At 40.0% G+C, this 24,903-nt stretch overlaps 1 protein-coding gene across 2 annotated transcripts; it reads left to right on the top strand.

The window, feature by feature from the left end:
* The first annotated feature begins 202 nt into the window (after nt 1-202).
* SLC48A1 (solute carrier family 48 member 1) lies at nt 203-18,648 on the top strand. 2 transcript variants are annotated; one of them, XM_075199256.1, is made up of 3 exons: nt 203-450; nt 17,173-17,340; nt 18,077-18,648. In XM_075199256.1, exons 1-3 carry the CDS (start codon nt 318-320, stop codon nt 18,211-18,213), a joined length of 438 nt encoding a protein of 145 aa, XP_075055357.1. In that variant the 5' UTR covers nt 203-317; the 3' UTR covers nt 18,214-18,648. The 2 variants fall into 2 exon arrangements, with proteins under 2 accessions (XP_075055357.1, XP_075055358.1); XM_075199257.1 differs by lacking the exons at nt 203-450; nt 18,077-18,648 and adding exons at nt 478-985; nt 15,184-15,276 and having other exon boundaries at nt 17,173-17,254.
* The last annotated feature ends 6,255 nt before the right edge of the window (nt 18,649-24,903 follow it).

Raw genomic sequence — 24,903 nt, 5'->3', positions numbered from 1 at the left:
AACCGTTACACCATGTAATATCACTCGCGTTTCTGGAGGTTACGTCATAGCGACAGGCACTACACCAGTCTATGGTCCACATTATCTGCATGGTAACACGCTGTAATTACTCTCCTCCGATAGGTTAGCAGGCTTCTGTTTTTCCATTGGTTGGGTATTTGCAGTCCCGCCCATTGTGTATTAGCGATAGATTCCTGATTGTTTAGCAGACAGCTCTGTCCACCAATCCCCGCTGAGGGTGAGGTGAGTGCTGTTCCCTGCGCCCCTCTTGTGTGGCCCGAGCTCACTCCGTGCTCCCTGCACCCTCCTGTGTCTCCATGGCGGTCACCAAGCAGCTATGGATCCGAATCGTTTACGCCACGGTGGGCACCATAATTGGTTTGTCGGCTTTCCTAGCTTGGAATGTGGCCTTCGGGCAGCCCTGGACTGCGGCCATGGGGGGCCTGTCAGGTACGGTACTGTGACGAGCTGCAGGTGTACAATAAATGATGTCACTGTTTTGTTCCCACGTTATATAAAACATGTGATCAACTCATTCTGGTTTATTAGTAAGTGAATCTGAAGTCCGTGTATGTGTGTTTTCTAAAGAGTGTATTTGATGAGGTCGCTATGTACCAGGAGGGCAATGAAGGGAATTTCCCAGCGTGCCAGGAGGGCAATGAAGGGGTGTTCCCAGCGTGCCAGGAGGGCATTGATGGGGCTTTCCCAGCGTGCCAGGAGGGTATTAATGGGGTGTTCCCAGCGTGCCAGGAGGGCATTGAAGGATATTTCCCAGCGTGCCAGGAGGGCATTGATGGGGTGTTCCCAGCGTGCCAGGAGGGTATTAATGGGGTGTTCCCAGCGTGCCAGGAGGGCATTGAAGGATATTTCCCAGCGTGCCAGGAGGGCATTGATGGGGTGTTCCCAGCGTGCCAGGAGGGTATTAATGGGGTGTTCCCAGCGTGCCAGGAGGGCATTGAAGGATATTTCCCAGCGTGCCAGGAGGGTATTAATGGGGTGTTCCCAGCGTGCCAGGAGGGTATTGATGGGCAGATGGGTTGTTCACAGTGTGCCAGGAGGGTAGTGAAGGAGGTTTCCCAGCGTGCCAGGAGGGCATTGAGGGGGGTGGGTTGCTTTGTGGCAGTAGGACGTGTGTGTGTATGTATGGGGGGGGGGGGGGTTGCTGTGCTGTGTGGCAGTAGGATGTGTATGTGGTGGGGGGGGGGGGGTGGGTGTGCTGTGTGGCAGAAAGACTTGTGTGTGTATGTGTGTGGGGGGGGGGGTGCTGTGCTGTGTGGCAAGAGGACTTGGGGGGGGGGGTGCTGTGCTGTGTGGCAAGAGGACTTGTGTGGGGGGTGCTGTGCTGTGTGGCAAGAGGACTTGTGTGGGGGGTGCTGTGCTGTGTGGCAAGAGGACTTGTGTGGGGGGTGCTGTGCTGTGTGGCAAGAGGACTTGTGTGGGGGGTGCTGTGCTGTGTGGCAAGAGGACTTGTGTGGGGGGTGCTGTGCTGTGTGGCAAGAGGACTTGTGTGGGGGGTGCTGTGCTGTGTGGCAAGAGGACTTGTGTGGGGGGTGCTGTGCTGTGTGGCAAGAGGACTTGTGTGGGGGGTGCTGTGCTGTGTGGCAAGAGGACTTGTGTGGGGTGTGCTGTGCTGTGTGGCAAGAGGACTTGTGTGGGGGGTGCTGTGCTGTGTGGCAAGAGGACTTGTGTGTGGTGGGGGGTGCTGTGTGGCAGGAGGGCATGGATGAGAGGGCACTATGCCAGGAGGGTTTGGAAGGGGAGAGGCTGAATGCTAGGAGATTATGAGAAGGGTGCAGAGTGCCAGAAGAGCTTGAAAGGGGGGCACTGGGCCAGCGAAGGGGTTTTGGAAGCAGTGGGCATTAGGAGCAGTGCTTGTCATTAATTAGTGAGGATCTTGGTACTTTATTGGAGGGAATTCAAGATTATGTAGTCAGTATTTTTGTTAATTTTTATTATTTGAGGAATATACTGTGTGTCCAATATTATAGCATTTGTGTTGGATATAAGTGATATAATATAGAAGCTAAAACAGTAGCTTATATATTATAATATTTTTTAACTCGCCCTTTCCTTCTGTTTTTGATGGGAAGTGCATTCAAGAAGAAAGGTACATGCTTGTGCAACTATTGAATAGGAAATGCAGTGCATTACAAAATGAGTGAGAAGACTTTGAAAAAAAGTAGCAGTTGGGTGAAATATAAAAACAATGTGCACAATATAATACTGATTATACCAGATTATTTTATTATGTATTGTAGAGTAGGGCTTTGCTCTTGCTTTCTGCATCATCTGAAATGTGTAAATAACAGCATATCTGCATCATAACAGTGGGAAAAGGCTGCAAGGGTATATCTGGGGGGGACACGACTTAAATGAAAACTTTAGTGTAGAACCCCTTTTATATTTGGATGAATCTTTCTGTTTGTAAGTTGTGATATGAAATTGCCTAATTATTTTCTTTTATACTTTGCCCCAGTCCCCTCAGTCGATGGGGCTTTACAAGAACCCCAGTGCTTTTTTTTTGCAGGGCTGGTTTCTCTGAAAGAGGGGGCTGCACAGCTTCTGTGACCCTGGTTCCCCTAGGGCAGGGGTAGGCAACCTTAAACACTCAGAGTCATTTGGACCCGTTTTCCAGAGAAAAAAACCCTCGTGAGCCACAAAACCCTTATTTATATTTAAGGGAGGGACACCCCTTTTTTCAGCATCGTGTATTTGCATTTTCTTCCCCAGCAGCGCAATTTAGTTTTGTCCATTTTTGTTATGCAGTCCCCTCTTGTAGGTCCCTTTTTTATTATTCAGCCCCCAAGAAAATATTTTTTTTTATTTACAATTTACTTACCTTCGCTCAGGTGGTGTCCCGGTCCTGGATCTTCTCTTCTCTGCTCCTCCTCGGTGCGCTCTCTCAACTGAATGAAGCTGACGCGACCTTAGGGTCACGTCAGCGTCATTCCGTCATTCAGCCAGCAGGGAGCTGCGGCGGGAGAGGAGCGGTCTCTCCTCTGCCGTCTCCCATTAGTTTTTTATATTTTTAAAAAGCAATTAGTTTAGCAAAGGAGGTGACAGGGAGGCGCTCTGTCTCCCCCTTTGCTACTGACACCCGCAGCAGATGGCTGAAAGAGCCGCATGCGACACCAGAACCGCGGGTTGCCGACCCCCGCCCTAGGGAGTTCTGCATCTTACTGGCCAGACTGGTTGTCTGTCTACCTTATGACAGAGGGATCCCATACTGTGAGTCTTCCTGTTATAGTGTGACCAGACCAGCCTGATATAGACAAGTCCTAGTAGCCGCAGTTTGTTCCCCCGCATTAGCTGGTGTTGTTTACTCTTGGAGGAGGGGATCTATAGGTTGTGTCCGTGTGTATGGACAAAACCTATAGATATTACTTAATGTCTTTATAACACAGGGAGCTGCAGTTTATAGGCCTCCTCTGGAGATGTAGCTTGCTCTAAATATTCCGCATGGAAGTGTGGCACAGTTAAGCGAGCGTGCCCTTACTGTAAACGGCCTACACATCCCAGATCCGCCTCTGCAGGCGTATGCTTTTAATTAATGATAATGCTTTTACTGCGCATGAGCAGAAAGACAAAGAGCATTATTGCGACCTAGAGTTAGACAATCTCTAAACCAGGCCCTGTATCTCCTGCAGAGCTATGGAACCTGAGTATTGCATGTAGGGCATTATAGCAATTTAAACAGGCACAATAGAAGTGGGAACCCTGCTGAAAAAGCATATTATTTACAGTATAAATAAACCTACTGTGAAGAATAAATACTAAACTACCTAATAGATGGCATTACCATGGCCTCCTGTGTGTAGTGCCATTTAGTTCACTTGTACTCACTGTTGTTCTGACCTGAAATATGCAAGATCTAACAGCTGATTGCAGAGGGGAGTCTGACTCCAGCTGATTCTTCTGGGGCTTTTTGAGCTGATCACAGTACAAAAAGTTCTAAAGGCTGCATCTCCAAAACTGATCCGTAAAAGAACAAATTTGAAAGACAGAAGGAATGATACAATGTACTAGTGCTACAATGCGTTATTATATAAAAATGGTTGTGACATTTATTCATCAAGCAATTTGAATATTTGCAGCATGCTGCCTGCCACTCATCATTTATTTCCGTCCATAAATATTATTATTATCCGTGTTCTCCCCAGAAAATTTTGCCAGCCAGGTGGCATTAAGAAGTAGCCGTGTTGGGGCAGTTGTAATACTTTGTAATATTGAAAAATGTTGGAGGTTATTGCCCACACCTGCCAGGACTGGTCAGGCTGATGGTCAGTGGTCTAACACACACACTGCTGGCTGTAGTGCTCACACAGTGCCTATTATAATAGGAGAAGCAATGGTTTGTTCTATTATAATAGGATACTGTTTGGCTCCAAAAGCAGGGTGACAAGTAACAGCCAGGTGGAGCACCTGGGAAATAGGTGCTGGGAAGAACACATTATTATTAATAATAATATTAATATTATTTTGTTAGAATCTTGTCTTGATGGTTATGTTTTTTTCCTATTATTTGTTTTTAGTATGAAACCCCTCCCAGTGTTCTTGGAATGCTGTGTACTTTTGCCTGGATTGAATGCTTTCTGCTTGGCTGCGCTAGAAACAGCTGCATTTTGCAAGATAAAGCAAAACTGCTGCCAATATGCCTATTATGCACTTAAGGCCAAAATTAATTCAGACCTTCATTAAATTCATATGCAACATACCTAGCAGGATATAACTCCCAGTGAATTTATTGCCAGGAGTTAAAATTTTCGATTAGCTTTGTGTTTTGGTGGTCCCAGAATATGTAAGCTATGTTCTAGTAGCAATACAAAATCATTGTAAACATCTGTTTATTTTTTTCCAGAACACTAAGGTCAATTGGGAATATATTTAGGCTGCCCACATGTTCAGATTTTGTCTGAGGAATTGGTTGTTTTCAACCACATTGTCAGACAAATTGATCGATGTGAGAAATTCTATCCAACAAAAAAGAATCCTTTGGATCGCAGTTGATTCATTGTGACAACAATCTCATGTGCGGCTGTAGACACAAAAGCAGTTCAATATTCAATCATCCTCAGAAGTGACATGGGCCCACTTGATATCTGTTCTCTCACCCCGTTTACAAACAAGGGGATCTAGCGTGTGTTGCCATAGTTAAGGCTTCTCCAATCAGTGCTAGATGAAAGCCATGCTTTTATATGAACTTGTCCAGGCAATAAAATATACAGCAAATTGTACTGTTGTTTATTAAAGCTCACTATGGGGGGGGGGGGGGCTAGATTTAATTAGCCGCAATGTTCGGAGGAATATTGCGGCTGTGCACTTTTACCGTTACTACGGTAGAAATCTACACTCAAAATGATAAGAGATTTCTGTTCAAATCTCCACTGCGATGTGTCTACGGAATGGTCGGGAGACTATTCGCGGCTAATTGAATTCCCCCCTATAATTGTTTCAGTAATAGATCAGAGGTGATATTTTGTCACTTTTCTGTTAATGCCCTACAACTCCTAGGATACTGGACACCAACTGCAGACTGAACCTAATGAACTTCTATTTAAATAAAGCCTTTACTGAAACCATGAATATGATATGTTGAATTTAGCAGAATTCTTTTGGCAACAGATTATTCCTTAGTCTTGTAACCATTATTTGTTCTTGTAAGTATATCTAATTCACTGTACTAATGAAAGGCGCTATTTTCCTTTTCTTTTTCTTTTTTTTCTCTTGGCCTTTCAAATGATTAGTGTTGGACTCTGGACTGGTCCTTCCCATTGTACAGGCTCACATTGTATAGTCACTACAGATATATAATGTGGTGTTTATGTGGACAGATAATGAAATGTCTTTAAAAACTATTTTGGAGTTACTTTATGCAACGGACTTCCAGGTAATGTGGCCCTGCCACCTACACTCAGTGCATGCAGCCTAACAATTCACTAGGAACTTGTTACATCAGTAATGTCAAGTGTAACAGTTTAAAATAATTGTAAATGACGTTTTCTGTAATTTTCGCACTTGAAAGTAATAATGCTGTAAACGTCACACCAAAGATTCATTGAGTCTGGATTCGTATGAAACCTACACAGAAGGACCAATTCAATTAGCCACAGTAGCCTTGAGTTGCAAGCAAAATATGAGCAAAGATCATTACCAATAAACATCACGTGAAAAAGCAACGTGTGATGCTACTACGGCAAAATATCTCGGCTATGTTGAATCGGCCCCAAAATCTTGGGTTCATTCCATCCCTAGTATTTACTTCTCAATGCTTTCATAAGTTTAATGGTTTTTCTTCCTAACAATGTTCTAATTTTATGTTTTTGCATTTTGCATTGCTTGAGTCCAGCAGCCAGTTAGTACAGTTGTAAGACGAACACTTATATAGGCCAAGAGGGTCCATGGAGTCATCTTCCTACCACATTTTCCACCATGCTTGACAATCATCCTCAATGTTTCAGGACGCTGATTATTGGGGATCCTGTTAGTTTTCGAGCCATACACTCTGTGATATTGACCAATTGCTATATCTGAGCACCTTTTACATTGGAACATAACTCGTAGTGAATTTGTTTGCATCTTGAGTAAAGGCTTTAAGATCTTGATAGAACGGATCCCTATTGCGTTTTTTAATGTTTATCTCAATAGTAGTGAATTTTGACCTACCTTTGACTATAGATGGCTTTATAGATTACGAGACATACCTGCACCGGATTGGTCGTACCGGCAGATCTGGTAAAAAGGGCGTGACTGTGAATCTGGTGGAAAAATGTTGCTTATATATGCTCCGTGACATCAAAGAGCATTTTGACACAAGAATCAAGAAACTGAACTCTTTTTAATTAAACATGCTCCATAATTTAAAGATGTAAATCCTACATCAAACATTTTATATATGTCCGTTATTGCTCAAGATGCTGCATGTGAATGTCATATAGCTCATTGCCTAATATTTCTTGCCTCCCACACGTAATTTTTTCCAAATGCCTGCATTCCTGAGGCTGGGAGGGAGATGGATTTCTTGTAAAAGTTACTTGGGAATTGCAAGTTCTTACAGAAACTCCTGGGAACTGATAAGAAGTGTAATAATCTCAGCATAAACACTTGTGAATATGTGGTAACTCTGTAGATTTGTTCTTATATGTTTTGTGATTAAGCTGTTTTTAAAGTCGTAACTAAGACAAGTTATTTTATAGTCCCTTAACATAGCTGTTCAAAAGAGTAAAAAATGTTTTTGTTTATTTTTTTTTCTAGCTGTATTTTAGAGGAGAAAACAATACCAGGAATAAGTTGTATACGCACCATTCAGGGGCTCCGGTACCATAGGGGGCTATCTTGGGCTAGGTCACCGGGCTACCTGCAATATTTTTTCCTTTAAAATGTTCCTAATAAGCTGCTGAACCAAGTCTAGCCCCCCTTCCCCCTCTGGGCTAAAATTTACCAACCAGCACCCTACAGCAGTGGATCCCTAAACTTTTTCAGTTCAAGGCACCCTTAGGGTCTCCATAATTTTTTCAAGGCACCCCTAATTATTACCAAGTAGTCCCCCGCCTTGCTTACCACTGGTCCTGGCGGAAGCACCCCTGTGAGATCGCCGAGGGACCCCAGGGAGCCTAGGCGCACAGTTTGGGAACCACTGCCCTACACCATTAACTGTTACTTGTCCAATGAAAACCATACAGTTCTAGTGTATGTGCTGTTTTGTTGAGGGACTTTCTATTACTGAAATGGGAAGATAATATAGGGTCTGTTTCGGATAAAGAGTGGGCCTATATTATTTTTTTGGGGTTTAGTCTGTGTTTCCACGTTATAAGTAAAGTTCCATGAAATTCCTTTATATATTTTATATTTATATAAATTATATATTTAGCACCTGTAAAACTGGTGACTTTTGGAGCTTATGCACGTTGTTCTAAGGGTACTTTTTCGCACCTGATTTGGAAATGTCCAGTAGTGAATGCCTTTTGGGATAATGTGATCCATTGCATCTATAAAACTGGTGTCTCAATTCCTCGGTTTTCAGCATGAGTGGTTATATTAGGTCTGTCTTTACAATCAAAAGTCTCATCTTGTATCTCACTAGAGCGTGCAAACAAAAATATAAACAAATATGGTCAAATTGGCTTAATTGTGATACTGGTGTTTCATCTGGCTGTACTGCTGGACACTCCGACCTCTGGCTATGCAAATTGTTTAGGTGTTATGATTTTCATTTATTGCATTAGATTTGGGAAAAGTTAATATTAATCTTTCAATATTTTCACTATACATGTATCTGCATTTCCTTGTCATGCTATGACTTACATTATTTCCATCCCATTATCTATATAGGTATTATATGCTGTATATGTTAAGGGTATTTTTGGAAGAAGACTACAGGAACTAAGTTTAGTAACATCCTAACAGGGTCAGTGCCTCAATCTAGCAGAAAGCAGATGCTTCAGTTGTAGGTAAATGGGATTCTGTGGTATATCTTGTAGTGTAACAGCAGGAATTTACCAATTTCTATTTACTATACAGAACTACTGATATATCTTTTGTTTTGTTTTCTTTCTCTGGCAGTAGTATTTAGTTTTCAAAACGATAGCTTGTCCATAGAAGTTGCTGATGTTGATGAATGTGTTTAATTTACTGAAAATAGTTCATGTACAGGGCAGCTATAAAGAATTGATATCGTACATGCACCAGTCCTCCCTTTTGTCATGATTTTTATAACGAAACCACACATGTAAAATATACCTAATCATAGTTGTACCGGGTAGATGCTATTTTACATAGTATATTATTGTAGACAGCACTGGACAAATAAAGGTCACCCTGGTGACTAAAAATGCTTCCTGGTAACTTTAGCAGCGACCCGGTGCTGAGATGCCTAGAACCTGGAGGCACTGGCTGGTATACTGTGGTAGTGCTTCTGTTATGTGAGGGCAATGGCGGGTATACTGTGGTAGTGCTTCTGTTATGTGAGGGCACTGGCGGGTATACTGTGGTAGTGCTGCTGTTATGTGAGGGCACTGGCTGGTATACTGTGGTAGTGCTGCTGTTATGTGAGGGCACTGGCTGGTATACTGTGGTAGTGCTTCTGTTATGTGAGGGCACTGGCGGGTATACTGTGGTAGTGCTTCTGTTATGTGAGGGCACTGGCGGGTATACTGTGGTAGTGCTGCTGTTATGTGAGGGCACTGGCGGGTATACTGTGGTAGTGCTTCTGTTATGTGAGGGCACTGGCGGGTATACTGTGGTAGTGCTGCTGTTATGTGAGGGCACTGGCTGGTATACTGTGGTAGTGCTGCTGTTATGTGAGGGCACTGGCTGGTATACTGTGGTAGTGCTGCTGTTATGTGAGGGCACTGGCGGGTATACTGTGGTAGTGCTGCTGTTATGTGAGGGCAATGGCGGGTATACTGTGGTAGTGCTGCTGTTATGTGAGGGCACTGGCTGGTATAAGGTATGAAGTCGTTAGTGCTGTGAAGTTACTTGTAGTGTTGGTAGTGACAGGTATCTGGGGCATAGACTGATATGAGAAGCCATACTGAGCAGACATAGGGCCCCATGCTAGTTTATGGGGGCACATTGATAAAGTGTAGGTATAGTCTTGCATTTGGGACACTGGCTGGGAGACTGAGGATGTCATTTGAGCTAATATGGTTTGCATCATAACCCCTAATATCTTAATAATGCATAGTTTACTGTACGAAATTGCTGGCTCCTAAATCTGGGCTCTAGATCCTAGATTTTGTGTACATTTTTCCAGGCTTGCCTTAAGGTAACCTTTTATACCACTGATGAGCAACTGGTGGGCTGAATGAGGCCTCCAAGGTCATTTTTTGCTGTCAGACTGTTACTGGAATAGGCAATTATGGCAAATTACTTGTGAAACATCATTCATACTGGTAACCGACAGAGCCTATCCTGTCACAGCGTTTTTATAGCATCTGTAAAAATAAAATAAGTAAAAATTCCATGATCTCTCACCATTCTTACCTTTTTAAGGAAACTTCCAGATACTGACATATGAAAATGTGCACACTTCAAACTGCTTAGCAGAATCATGACATGTGCAAGCAAACGTCAGTCAGCTGTGCTAAGGTCATCACAGTGACTTTGCACTTTGAGATTTGCTAGAAAACAGCTGAATCATGTTGTGAGGTTTCCTGTGTTTTTGAAGAAAATTTAATTGTGTGAGCTTGCACTATTCTGTGAGTTCCTTTTTATGTAGACATTTGCACAGATCAGCTTGCTGTTTATGCAGTGTTGCTGTTTCTTATTTTTGTTGTGATGCCTAATTTCAACATTCTAAAATGATCTTCAAAACCAGGACTATCCATTTATTGTTCACTCATCCACTAGATTTTGATATTAGAATGAACAGGGGAGGGCTGGCAAATTTCAGTCTGGGGGGTAAGACTCGACTCTGCATCCTATTTTAAATGGAAAAAATACAGGTGACCCAGCCCAAGGTAGCCCACTTTGGGACTGGCCCAGGGGGGAAGATGCCCCCCAGCCCAGCCTGCCCCTGAGAATGATAATAAAGACAAAAAAATAAAGACAGATACATGGACACTTTTCAAGGCACATCTCATTTCATGCTGTTACTGACCCCTGAAATATAACCTAATTTTCCCACTATACGTGTATTTTACGCAAGGACTAATGTAGTCATAGGATTCAGGAACAAAGTTAAACATCAGTTTGTACTCTAAGGAGCATGGGGAATGTATAATGATTAACGTGTCCTTTAACACTAGACTTCATCACAGCAGAGATATTGAGCACGTTGACCGTGTATTCATACTTTAAGATTATGGTATCACTTAAGGGGTTAATAGTAAAGTCCGAAGTCTATATAGGCTGTCGTTGGCAGTAAAACGTGCGTGAAACAATTTATTAAATCATGATCTAACATAAAACAATAAAATCAGGGCGCAATTGAAGTAGTGAGAACTGACAGTAGGCAGCGCTTCACTCTATGATGCCTTCTCGGATATTTATGGCAAGTCTTGCCAGTGCTTGAGGAATGTACGTGGTAAATGTTTGTCTAGGACATATACGCACCACCCTGTTATTCCCTGTATGCTGTCCGTTATCACTACTCTTTTTGTTTTTGTTTTGATATTTAAGTACTGGGTTATACACATTTTAGTGCTTACAAGAGGCTATATATGTTAGGACTTTACTATTAACCCTTTATGTTGTATCATAATCCTTAGGTGTGTATACACTGTTAATTTGATTATGATATCTCTGTTATGACACATTCTAGTAAAACATACAGACAACAGTGGTCTGTTACAGCTCCTCTTACATGACACTTTACTATTATCGTTTATTTAGTTACAGCCAATCACATTACAGAGTGATAAATATTTTTTTTACATCAGTCTCTGTGACATTGGAGCATTCCACCTAAATTCCCAAACTAACACACACTCTAGGGTCCATTTTGTCAGAAGCCAATTAATCTACCAGTGTGTGGTTTTTTTTTTGGAATGTGGGAAGAAACCCACACAATCGTGTGGAGAACATTCATACTCCACACAGATATAGAGCCTTGGTTAGAATCGAACCCCTGACCCGAGCGATGTGAGGCATTACATATTCCTCTCGTATCTTAGACTACAAACCAATTTAGATAGAAGTGGACAGGAAACTCGCTCACTATCTAAAAACAGCATAAAGAATCATTATAATGGAACAAGGAACAGAGATAGTGAGGACCCCAGGCCCTGTTTTATGGCTGTCGATTGGGGAACAGCACTTCATATTAATTACCATATGTATATATTGCATGTATAGCTCTATCCATGGAAGGATTGAAGACTGAAGGTAGAGGACCATGTCATTGGCATTCAGGCGGAATTTTCTCTGAAATTAAATTTTTATTCAGTAGTATTGTCTTTTTCAAGGAGGAGGCTCCTCTGACCTCATTTAAAGGTTGGAAAGAGTTGGTTGTGGAGGCTTTCTTTAAGGTTGTATGAAAACACCGGTATCAGAATTCTATCAACTTGAGGTTCCAACATTGTGAAAATCCCGGGAGTTCCAATGTTATTTCCAATGTCTATCATTGTCTCCATCTGGTAGGAAGCCATCTGTTTCCAAATATGTCCTAGGAGATTATTTTTAAGTTTTATGTATTTGCACAATTTTTTTTTTTACGTTAAAATGATATTTTAAACATTATCACACTAGATACAATTCCCCTTTCTTTCCATGATCTATCACCCAATTGCGAGAAAGTTATCAACAAACAATAAGGACAAGGTTGCTAAAGGTTTGAGATACAACGCTCCCAATAGTGCGATGTCTGTAAGTTTAATCACAGTGGGTGCTGTACGGTGAAGGTAGAAGATTGTGGTTGAAGATAGAGGTTTATTTAAAGCACTGAATATAGATTTTTCTAGCAAGTTTATCCACTAAGAGGAGAAAGGAGCCAAGAAATACTAATTGAAGACACTACACAATTTGGAGGGTTTTTACAGATAACAGGATTACACTATGTTTGCATTTTTTCTCTTTTTCCCCACACATGTTTTATAACTATGAAAAAACTTTGAGTGAACATTTTCACTGGTTGGAAGAGAAACCGGATAATCTACAAGACACATTGTTTGTATGTGATAATGGTCAATAGCACTAGAGACTCTAAAATCTATTTATTAGCACTGTCTGGGGGTCAGCGTGAGAGCAGTCAGGGGGCGCTACAGCTAAGGCATAAATACGGGGCGACAAGGAAAACTCATACCTCGTGCCCCTACCAAGTAGAGTAGCCTGATACTCACCCACTCATAAGGTTGGTGATAGAATAGCTGAAGTCTGTATATATGAATGCCCAAACCCCAGAAATACAAAGGAGTCGCTCACAGAAAGGACCATTTCACGGAATGAAAGGCCTTGACTGCATCTTAAGATACTACGTCCTACGTCATCTTGTGTCACAAAATGGTGTGATGTTCCTGATGCTAAGATGAGGTGTACTTGCTTGGCATGGAGGCTGGTTGCTTATAATATAAAAAAATAAAACTTAATTTATTGTACCTTTAGCAAGGATTGTAATGTCTGCCTGAAGAAGGAAAATGGGCCGATATGATCTGAGTTGAGTAGAGTTGGGATTTCTCCTGGCTTAGACAGCACAGTTATGAGGACGGTACAGATTGAAGGAGGGGAACAGGTGCAGCTACGTGCTCTATGGGGACTTCTGACTTCCTGGCACAGCTTTCCCACCAGTTATTTGTTAAAAGAGACTACCCCTCACATATGGCTTAAATGTACCTGAGACCTTTTGTTAACATGGGAAATCCCCAGACCAGTCCTCTTCTATAGCATCTTCCTCTGTGATAAAATGGTGCTAGAAGGATTTGAGCTTCTACTCTTTAGCATGGACACCATCCAGTTTTAAGTAGTCTAGTGGGGAGGTGAGATCAAGGTAAGAATATACTTTACCTGAATAATCTGAGGGGCAAACAAGCAGGAGAACAAGGCAGTATGTACATGTGAGAGGGAATCGTGAGTGACTGAATACCTGGGTGAGTATATGACCGGAGTTGTAATAAGAGGTAAAATGAGTTTAACCTAGTAAACAAGTTGGGGCAGATGAAAATTTGTATTAAGTAATTTTGCCAAATTAAAATCACCTAGCCAGATAACAGTGGAAAGAAGGAACTAAGATCTAAATAATGATCTCTTCATTCAGCATGCTCTAGTGGGTATATAAACACAAAATATTAACAGTAGAAGTGAGTCAATAGAGCTATAAACAAGCTAAAACTCGACTGCAGGATTTGTTTTGATCTGATGAAATTGAAAGGCCACAATTTTAGACATTAGTATGGGTACACGTGGGTCATTACACGTGAATGAGCGGTTGTAGTGCCCCTTAAGTTACATACAGCTCTGAAGTTCCCAAAAAACCCCAACAAGGGTCGCAATAAATGGGAAAGTCTTGTTGTAGATGCTTCCTCCTTTACATGTTACAGGAGGAAACCTCTACATTTATTATTAATTTGCCTGACGTGGCTACAAAAATGCTGAGTAAAGTGCTCACATGACATTGTCAGTCTTTTATTGCGATTTAGGCAGTTGTGTAATTGCAGACAGTAAAAGTTATTATCCATGACCTGATTTAAATCCATGACCTGATTTAAAATCAACAATGTTTTTTGGTAGTGTATAGTAAAGCTAAAACGACGTAACAATGTTTTTTGTTTTTCCTACTAGACTCACAAGTTCTATGCTAGATTAGCCCACCAATCTGTCCTCTTCTGGGCTGCCTGGCCTTATAACATTGATGTCATCTGGCTTGAAAGACCTAATACAATTCTCTTCTAGTGCTGAGTCTGCTTCTTAGGGCAGTTTAAATTCATCTGGGCAGTGGGGCATTTAAACTACAGGGCAATATGGACCCAGCTATTCTCTAGTCATTCCGGCCTGATAAGGACCTGAAATCAGAGATGTAAAATAAGTCTGTGAAAGAGGAAATCCTGTGTCCCAGGATAGAAACCCCTAACTGCATCAAATAATACAAAAACACACAATGGTATAATCACAGCACAGACAAAAGAAGATCCACAATACTCAACATACATTAGTTAAATTCTCAACTAAACAAATGTTATTTGCTAGCATTGAAGCACGACCAGAGAACACTGTGGTTTAAAAGGAAGAACAGTAATAACATTATGCAGTTAGGGTTTTTACATTTATTTTTTTTTTTCAGGACTGGGCTAGGGAGCGTAGTTAGGAGTAAAGTGGAAAGAAGAGAGGATGGGAGATGGGGAAGAAAACCCTAAATATTGAAAAAACTGGGACCCAGCTCTCCTATCTCAACCACTGATCAGTCCATGCCAGGAGTACTACAATGTGAATAATCATACCATGGACCCCAAACCTTTTGAATTTTGGCCATGGTATTATTAAGCAGAGTAGAAATATATTCTATGGTGGATACATGGCTTATCCTGTTTAGCAGCTCTGAATGTGTGGGAGCAATAGGCTGTTTCCAGTGCTTGACGATCAGTAGTTTAGAGGCCTGACAAATGTGTTGAACCGGTCTATCCCCAAACTTGTTGAAGGATGGAAGAGGGACATTGAGCAATAACACCAGACACCACACACTCTCCAGCAGACATTGGGTGAAGAGGGTGTATATGTATGACCATGTACCAACATGTGTATATCTTATGTTTATAGATGCCCTAGCCACACGTTCTTTGATGACAGATCATCCCTCCGGGGAGATCCCCTGATCCCTTTCCCAGGCTTCCTCATAAGGCTCCAACAGAGGTGCTTCCTTGATGACAATTTAGTGGTAAATCGGAGAGATCGTGCCCCTATAACCAACCAAATAAATAAAGTGCCCTTCAAAAGGGGAGAGTTGGCAGAGCAATTTGGGACGTGTCTGGTATTGGAAATGAAGCAACTTTAAAATTAAACTTTTCCTGTATATCCCTAAATGTAGTGGGGGCAAACTCGCCTATAATATGTATAAACTGATTAAAATTTCTAGATTTCCAAATATCCACTATACGGTCAAAGGAGTGGGTGCTTCCATATTGGGGTTAAGGGAGAGGAGTAAGGGACCAATTTGTACTGAGCATTCACTTTATCCCATATGGAAAGGGTAAATGTAATTACAGGGCAAGTATAGGCCGAGGCTGGCCTGCTGATCCTGGGCAACCACGGGAGCTAACTCGGAGACAAGTGTGGGACAATGACATTCTCAATGTCCACCCATTTCTTAAGTTCCAGGTTGATGTGCCAAGACATAACATGGTTCAATTGGACCGCAAAATAATAATTCACAAGTTAAGGCACTCAAAGTCCTCCCACTATAGGCACTTTGGCTAGAATATTTATGCTGGCTCAAGGTTTTTTACCTTCCATACCGGGCTAATGCGTGGTAGGTAAAGACAATCCTTTCCTTAATTTAAAATCCGGCTTCGTTCATCCCTCCTCCCCCACCGGTGTTTGTTACTGTGTTTTTGAAACTCATCTCCACTTGGCTTTTTAAAAGGGTCACAGCAAACTTTGTTGCTTATTTCATTTTCATTAAAATCAAAAGTGTATAGCAGAACGGAGGCATGAATGAGCGTTACTGAGGGTGAATGTGGAGGGGTCTGCCACACTTACGCCTGTCGTCATCCTTGTCTCTCCTACTCTCCTATCCTCAAGCAATCCGCCCAAGGATTACCCATTGTCTTCAGTTTTTACTATGGGGATACATTAATATAGTTTTTTTTATGTTTCTTTTTACAACTATTGTCTTGGGTATAAACAGAAAATTATTTTAAAATATGTCCCTGCACAATTTTGCACCCCCCCAAAATGTTGACCCATGACTGTGAATAATCTGGCCAAACCCAAATCTTGTTAAAAACCCTTATTATTCCGCCAAATCCTGTATGTGAAAAATTGAAAATTGAAGTACACAGTTACTGTAATTTTTATTATTGGGGTTTTTGGTTTTCAGAGATTCTTTGGGGGCTGGGGGTAATTCTGTGTTTTGTGTCTGTGCCAGGAGAGAGCATAAAATGATCCCTAATCTCACTGTCCCATTCCTTGTCCATACTGGGTCTTTCTTCTCACATCCCATGTACGAGTGGACAATCAACTCAGGAACCACTTCTGCGCTGGCATGAGTAGCAGCGTGGTGAGGTTCCTAAGCCACAGGCTCTGTCGAGCTTTATTGATTAATTAGATGTCAGACTTCTAACTGGAAACCCAAACGGCAGTCAACCCAAAACTTCACCATTGTTCTTGTCTTTCCAGAGGAATCCTTCTCCTGTATGTTTGCTTAAAATTGCTGCCCCCCCCCCTCCTCCCGTCTCCAAAATTAATTTTAACATTGTAGGTAGAAGTTATGGTTATCAGACATTTGTTTAGAGGGAGGAAGGGAGCTGTTTATATACACACTTGCTGTCTCCCACTGAAATATGTTTAGCCAAAATGTAGAACATGAAAACAGAGTATAATTGTATTTTATTTCCTACACACAACACAAAGAAAGAAACCTTTTGTGTGTTAGTTGTACCTGTAAAGGTAGTTTAAGCATGGCATTGTTTATACACTTCTAGAGTCCTTTTATAATATGAGTTCTGGATGTTTCAGGTTTATATATCATTATGTTCTGTGTGTCAGAACATTTTAAATGACTTTTATTAATATCCATTTGTTTAATAGGTGTTCTGGCTCTCTGGGCCCTCATCACACACATCATGTATATACAAGACTTCTGGAGAACATGGCTAAAGGGACTGCGCTTCTTCCTCTGTATCGGGATATTCTTCTTTATCCTGGCTTTTATAGCCTTCATCACATTCCTTGCTTTTGCCATATCGAATCATCAGTGTAAGTATCTAAACATGCTGGTTAGAAGATGGTGTCTAGTGCTAGGGGAAGCACTGTATAAAAGTGTATACCTGCAGTACGGTAGACGCAGCAGGAACAACTATGGTAAACATGTTGTTTGTACTCGGCAAAGCATTGGTTATGCCAAAAACAGAAAATGCTGCATTCTAGGTGCTTCCAGCTCTTCGGTGAGTGCAGAGGATGTGTTCACCGAACAGGTAAAGGAGATAGATTACAAAAGCATTCAACGCTCAGAGGCCAACTGTGATACAGGTAAAATGTGTTGTCTAGTTTGTTTGAGCCCTTGGACTGTGTGGCCTGATATGATACCAATCGGTTTCAAAGTATTTTATTTTATCTAGTTATTTTTAATTACTCAATAGAATGGTACAGGAATGGATAAACTGGAATATTGAATTTTATTTGGATTATGTAGAGTATCTTGCTTGATATATTAGGCACTGTCTCATGCAAGTTGCAATTGATCTTCTGATAGTGGTGTATCTGGGGTTTATGAGACTCTTCAATCTCCTTGCCTAGAGAAATGCTGGATGGACATGGGGTGTCATTCATGGAAAATACATGAGGAAATGGAATACACTTTAAAAAAAAAAAAGTGTAACATGATAATTGTTATTACTGCCAGTTTTTTTTTTTTTTTTTAAATTCATTGAAAACCCTAATATTGCAACTACTTCAGCTTTAATGATATATTTTCTTTTCTTTCCCCACATAGCAATCGCTGATCCGAAGAGTTTATACCTGTCCTGTGTATGGAGCTTCATGTCCATGAAGTGGGCCTTCCTGCTTGGCCTCTACTCATACCGTTACAGGAAAGAGTTTGCTGATATCAGCATCCTCAGTGACTTCTGACCCACAAATCTCTTATGACTGAAAGTGGATTTTTTAAATGTCTTTAAACACTTACCAGTTCCTTTTCTGTCGCTGCGATATTCCAGGTGACAGCTGAAGGAAACGACACAATGGAAGCTTCGGAGAAGATGAACATTCACATTCTCATTTTAATACTAAGCTTTTGATTCATCTTTTTATTAGGTTTTTTTTTTTTTTAAGGTTTTTGTTTCTTAACATATTTTGATTATGGGAATTGCAATGAATTTTAACAGTAGTAATTGAGCTCTGCTTCTGTCAAACAAACATGATCGGCACAGTCACTTTATCTCTGCGTCACCCAAATGGGACTAGATTGAAACTTTCTCTCCAATCAGGGCATAAAACATCTCTTGCTAGTCTCCTGACATCAGTAGTGTTTTTTTTTTCTTTTATAAATATAAATTACTTTGTTTGTCCCAGTGTGTGTGTGTGTGTGTGTGTGTATATATATATATATATATATATATATATAATTTGTGCCCAAAAACACAATCATTTTTAGTGAAATCAATTCTAAATTGCAGTTGAAACCTGAAGTTAACTCTGTGACATTTACGTGTAAAAACTTTTGGGTGAGGTTTTAGATTAGTGTGACGCATTTCCGCCCACACCCTTCACTTTTGGACAAGCCCACTTTAAGTTGAGATAACATATGACGTGCGTCTGTTAGTGAGTGTAATTTTAAACATTTGTTTGCAGTCATTATATTTGTACCCATACGTGTAATGTTCAGTCGTGTACGTAGACTAACAAGTATGTAAATACTTTACTTTTTTGTGTTTTTTTTTTTTTTTTATTAACTGCTAATGCTTTCATCTATTACATGTATAAATCCCAAAATGTTCTATATATCGTAATTTGCTGACAATTTCTGGGCTGGGAATGTTATTTGTTGTACATTCAGGCATACCCAGAAATCTGCGGGGAACCCAGAGCGCTCTCTACTGCCAGGTTCTGAATTAGAGTCCCTTTGAAACAAATGGAATAAAGAAGACTGGCCATAAAAATAAGAAAATAAATAAAAAAAAATGTGTCTAGAACGAGAAAAACAACTATTTTTATGTATTCAGTGCTGTATTCTAACCATCACAGGACGGCTGGCAAATTTTATTCCGGGGCAAGGCTCAACTCTGCAGCCTTTTAGGAAAATTTTAAAGGGAAAAAATATGCAGGTGGTCCAGTGCCCAGTCCACTAAGGGGCCGGCCTGGGGGACAGTTGCCCCCCAGCCCAGCCTGCCCCTGCAAACCACACATTATTTAACCCAGCTTCGACCATTACTGCGGCTCGGGTAGCATGCAGGATGCAGCTCCTGCATTTTATCTGTTACCGCTATGGCACGAGAGAGATTGGAAAGCCTGCTTCTCCAGGGACAGTTCCTCCTTTGGACTGTGCATGTGTATGAACACAAAGTATATCTTACTAGAACAAATCTTAAGTGTCTCTCTTTGTCCACTTGGAATGTTGAAGTATGATTGTACTCTTGCTCCTGACTTGCTCACTGATGTCACTGATTCCTAATGAATGGATGGGCTGCTTCCTTTATCTCTTTCGCGATGAAATGCGTAATTCAGCCATACCTGTCTTGACCTACCAAGTAGTGGCCTTTTAAATTTAAAGGGGATGTCCACCTTTAGTCAACTTTAATCACACACTAGCTTGTACAGGCCATACTGCAAATCCTTTTATTCAGATGGAAGAGTTTATTTTTGGTGATACCACTGAATGATGGATAAAATGCCTTAATGAAAAGCACAGAAGGAGATAAAGGGAGAACGCCATGTACAAAAGTTTTAGGAGGGATATAAAGTGTAGTATTCATATGAAAGTGAAAACCCCCTTGCTAGTGAAAGTTAAACTACATACAGACAGTTCATATGTTTGTTTGTCATATTTTTTTATTTTTACTGCGCCCATATCGCCACATCCAGGAACGCAGAAAATGAGGCTTATTTTTCTGTGTGTGTGTTCCAAATGAAGAATGTAGTAATATTTCCAATTCTAGAACACACTTTGCAAATGGTGCGAGCAACACCTGTGTAGATTAGGATGCCCCATGGGAGAATTGCACTCTGGACCTGTGTAATGGAGGCGATATCACTTAGAGTCTTGCATGCACCTTATAGGAAAAGTGCTGACTGCATTTTTCTACAAAAGAAGCATTAGTCCAAGTTTGCTTTTCCATATCGGTTCCACTATTTGTCAAACAATGTAAGCTAACCCTGAAGTAAGGATAGGTACGCCAATAAGATCCATTGTTTTCCTTCTGTCATATGTTTGTATTTCCAATAGCCCCCCCAAATGACGTGTGACAAATTGTTGGGCAGAGAGTGCACATCATGGTTCCTGGTTCACAGAGGTTTATGTAATATTCCCCAGAAATTCCCTTGTATTTTTTTTTATTTTTTTATTTTTTTTATATTTTATAATATATAATTTATAAAATATATATTTCAAATTGAATTTCCCTACTGTACGGCAGTGTGACGCCTTACAAATGTACAATAATAGTTTTGTTATATAAATCACCCAAACCTCCACAAATTCTACATTTTTAATTCATTTTTTGACTTTGTACTAATTTTATACAAGTTATGATCAGCATAGTTTGACACTGGTTGAACTCTCGCTGCCTGTTATAAAGTAGTTAAGTACAATTTCAGAAAGCACAGCGGTTGGCCTGTACTGTAGTGTATTTGGGTTTGCTTTCCAGGGACTGTAATGATGGCCCCTGAGTTGATCGTAAGGAGCGACATAAACTGATGGCAACACAAATTCAGGGACAATAGAATTGCTTTCTCTGGTTTTCTATTTATGAAAACTGGCGTAACAAAAAGTCTGCCAATACATTGCTGCTAATGGGGCACATTAATAAGTTGGTGAGTTGTGGTGTAGGACAGATTTTCACTCAAATGTGACAGCAGGCAGTGAACAATATGGAGTCTTTATATGTCATAAATAAAATAAAAATTGGGATAAAATAAATACAAATATCATCATCATCCTATCATTCTGAAACGTCTTGTATACAGCATAAAGACCAGCAAAGACATTATTATACTAGTTATTGTAACACATTTATGAAAACTACATTAATGAACATTATTACAGTTCTGTCACCTAATATATTACATTTCTGAATCATATCTGACATATTAAATGCTTATAAACTTCAAAATATTAAGGGGCATATTCAATTGATGGCGGGATCGCCGAAAATCCCACGCTCAAAAAATATTACCGTTATTACGGTAATCCTGCGCGGGGAAAACCGTTAATACGGTAATTTACTCGCTGGATTTCAGGAGCTGCGAGCTGAAATCCACACGCGATCTTACCGTATTAACGGTAATATTTTTTGAGCGCGGGATTTTCGGCGATCTCGCCGTCAATTGAATATGCCCCCTAAGTGTCTCATACATTTATTTGCTGCATTGTTAACAATTGTACTTTGGCAATTTATAAAAATAAGCGCAGATATGAGTGCTTTGCATACCATGTGTAATAGCAGATTGTAATATTGGTCTTTTGACTCTTTTTTGTAGTGCATACAATTTCACAAACACTACTTTACAGTAAAAAGGATTTACTACTAATAGTCAGGAAGTGTGTATACACAGCTAATATGTAATAAATTGCATCACATTTAAAATATTGTAATAAAAAAAGGACATATGCCCTAAAGAGAATTATCTGATGCTGAATAAAAGTGAATCCTATGTAAATGTATATAAAGCTGTTTCATATTTTTGCTGTTACTTTTTTGATATTGAAGTAGTCACATTTTTGTTGCCAACTTGTTTAAAGGGATTATTCAGTTTTGGAAAGTACACTCTAACTAGTCCCTTGCCTCAACTTCATCAATGTATAAATTGGTGGGGTGCACCCACTAAGAAACCACTACCTATATAATAGCAGAAGTCTGCTGCATCTGTTGGCATGAAGAAGGTGTAGCTGCCAGGCTAAACTCATCCTGTCTATTCAAGTGGCACTGTATTTAATTATTTTTTCTTGACTGTCTTTGTTTTCTTTGTTTTTTTTAAAATATAGGGCTATGTTTACTTTTATATGTTTCTATAAATGGTTGCTTCTTGTACATAAAATGTTTTCTAATTAAGTATAAATAGGGTATGTCTAAGGAACTGCTACAAAGGCTTGTTGCTTCAGAATGTATGCCATCTAAAGGATAATATTGGTATTGCAATCCATTTTTGTACCCAAGTTTTAAGTTTGTCACATGGCTAATTTCGAACTTTTTTGTGTAACATGATTATTATAAATGTTATATTTTTTTATATGTTCTATGCTGGGTAAGTGTGAGGTAACTGTAGCGCCAATCTGATTTTAAGCCAAGTGTTATCTCTGGACAGTATTTTTAACACACGCTAGAATGCAAGTAACAAAACAAAAATCATGCATAGAAGTTTATTCAATCTGCTTTTTTGTGTTTGATTTTTTTTTTTTTTTTAATGGGTTTGTGAAGAAACCTTATCTTGTTCAAGGCCTGTGAAAAACACTTCTTAATCAGTTTTCATCACATTTCTGGGTTGATGGGCATCAGACAAGTGTAAAGAAACAAACATGCACTGTACTGCAAACACGTGTAAAACCCCAGCTGTGTATTGTCTCCTTTTGGTACAGTGATTTTGAATTAATTGTCATGTGCTTAATGCAGAATATTAACGTCCATATGCACGTAGCCTTGTACGTTTTATAAGTAATTGTGCAGTGTGTATAAGGAACCCTCACACACTTCTTTTTTTATCATACAACTCAGTTATTTTATATATTTGTGGAAAGTAAAATATAGCTGTGCAGATGGTCAGCTTGGCATTTTTTTTTTTGGGGGGGGGGGCAATAAATGAAATATATTTAGATTATTTTATATTCAGCATATTATGACATCAATTTCACAGTACTTTTAACCCACAACAAGACTGGAATGAGTAACCTTCTCATGTATAAAACATGTATCTCTTCATTGTAATCATATTCATATCTTCTATTCTTTATAAATAAATGAGATCATGTACTTTTATTTGATATTGTGATTTACTGTCTTTTGGCTTAGCTCCATCTTTTTGGTTGCAGCAGCATTGACGGCCTTTATCACGTCCGCCTTTTGAGCCGACCAGCAACCTAGTCTTTTCCTGTCTGTAATGTATTAATCTCCTGGGAATTTATATACCCCCTCCCCTGCCCTGTATCTTGTCCAAGAACTGTAGCTTCCAGCATCATTCTCTCCAACCGATGCTGTATAATAAATGTTGCTAATTCCAACATTTCATAATTCTAAAAACAACTTGATATTATTGCAAGCAAACTAATTGTCAAGCCAGCTACTAGTCGCAAGATTCTTATGCCTTCCTGACAGTAGATGTTCAACTTTTATATACAAATATACCACATCATTTTGGTGTAGAATATTAATTATTGGTTGAGTCGCACAGATAAGGTTACAGAAGCACAAAAAAAAAGTTTACTTTTGGAATCTCTTCTATTTATTTTCGTGCACAATAATTTTCTGTTTGGTGGTTTATACTTACAGATCATGGGGACTAGGTTCGCTCCCAGCTATGCTGATCGCTACATGGGAGGTTTGAATCCCTATATATATATGGGATGGAGACTGGGCTGCAAGCCTAGTCTACTATGGCTGTTTTATAGATCTTTTTATTATTTGGGAGGGGAATTATTTATCTGCACAAGAATTTGTCACTCATTTTAACACTAACCCTTATCTCAAATTCACTCAGTTTTCAAAAATCCTTTATTGATGTAACCCTGATCGTTCAAGGTACCCAAATAACTACCTTTACATTTCATTTAAAAAAACAAAAAACGGATTCCTGCAATTCTCTCAACTACACAAGTGTACATTATAAACCTTGGATTAGCAATACACCCAAGGGTCAATTAATGCGGCTGAAACAACATTGTTCCTATGAAGATACCGTTAAAATATTAGTAATTTCAGAGAGAGGGGCTATCCGTCCCCTATTCTGGTTAAAGCTTTAGAACAAGTGGATAGGGGGAAAATTACTTATTCTCAAATTTTTCTTCTTCCTTGAAAGAACATGTTTTTCATTACCAAATATATTATGAAATTAGAAACATTATGAAAAATGACTACGATAATATTTAGGAAGGCTAATAATCTTGACAATATTTTGGCTCCAAGCTTTTTTTTTCATCCTAATAAAAATATGAATAAGATTTTAAACTATTATAAAATAAAGAATATGGATGAAGTAGCAACTACAAATGATAATTGGATTCCAGTGCAGGCTTTAGGACAGTGGATCTCAAACTTTCTCAGTTCACGGTACCCTTAAATCAAAATAATTACCAAGTAGTCCCCTGCCTTGTTTACGACCGGCGTTGGACGTGGCAACCTTGTGAGAAACCCTCTCTTCTTCTCACCAGCCCCTGCAGTATTTTAATTACCTTACTGCTCCTGAGCTTCTCTTCTATCTGCATCTTTCTGTATCATCTTCTGCTATTCTTTTTTTGTTGCTTCCGCACCAGCTTCTCTTCTCTATTCTAACAGTGTCCTGATGTCTTTTTTATTTTTGTAAGTCAGGACGCTGCAGTGAGCAGCGAGGCGGCTTCTTCCTCATTGTCAAGGCAAATACAGCACTTTGCTTAAGCATATGATATTTCTTCCTACT

Source organism: Mixophyes fleayi, chromosome 2 (genome assembly GCF_038048845.1).
Source record: "Mixophyes fleayi isolate aMixFle1 chromosome 2, aMixFle1.hap1, whole genome shotgun sequence".
Lineage (NCBI taxonomy): Eukaryota > Metazoa > Chordata > Amphibia > Anura > Limnodynastidae > Mixophyes > Mixophyes fleayi.
Note: the sequence above shows the minus strand (reverse complement) of the source record. Positions and strands in the feature narration are given on the sequence as shown.

Excerpts from the sequence above, each read along its gene's own strand:
- SLC48A1 (XM_075199256.1), top strand. The coding sequence starts at position 318 with ATGGCGGTCACCAAGCAGCTATGGATCCGAATCGTTTACGCCACGGTG. Across the intron at positions 451-17,172 it reads GGCCATGGGGGGCCTGTCAG|GTGTTCTGGCTCTCTGGGCC; the intron begins GTACGGTACTGT and ends TTTGTTTAATAG. Across the intron at positions 17,341-18,076 it reads TGCCATATCGAATCATCAGT|CAATCGCTGATCCGAAGAGT; the intron begins GTAAGTATCTAA and ends TTCCCCACATAG.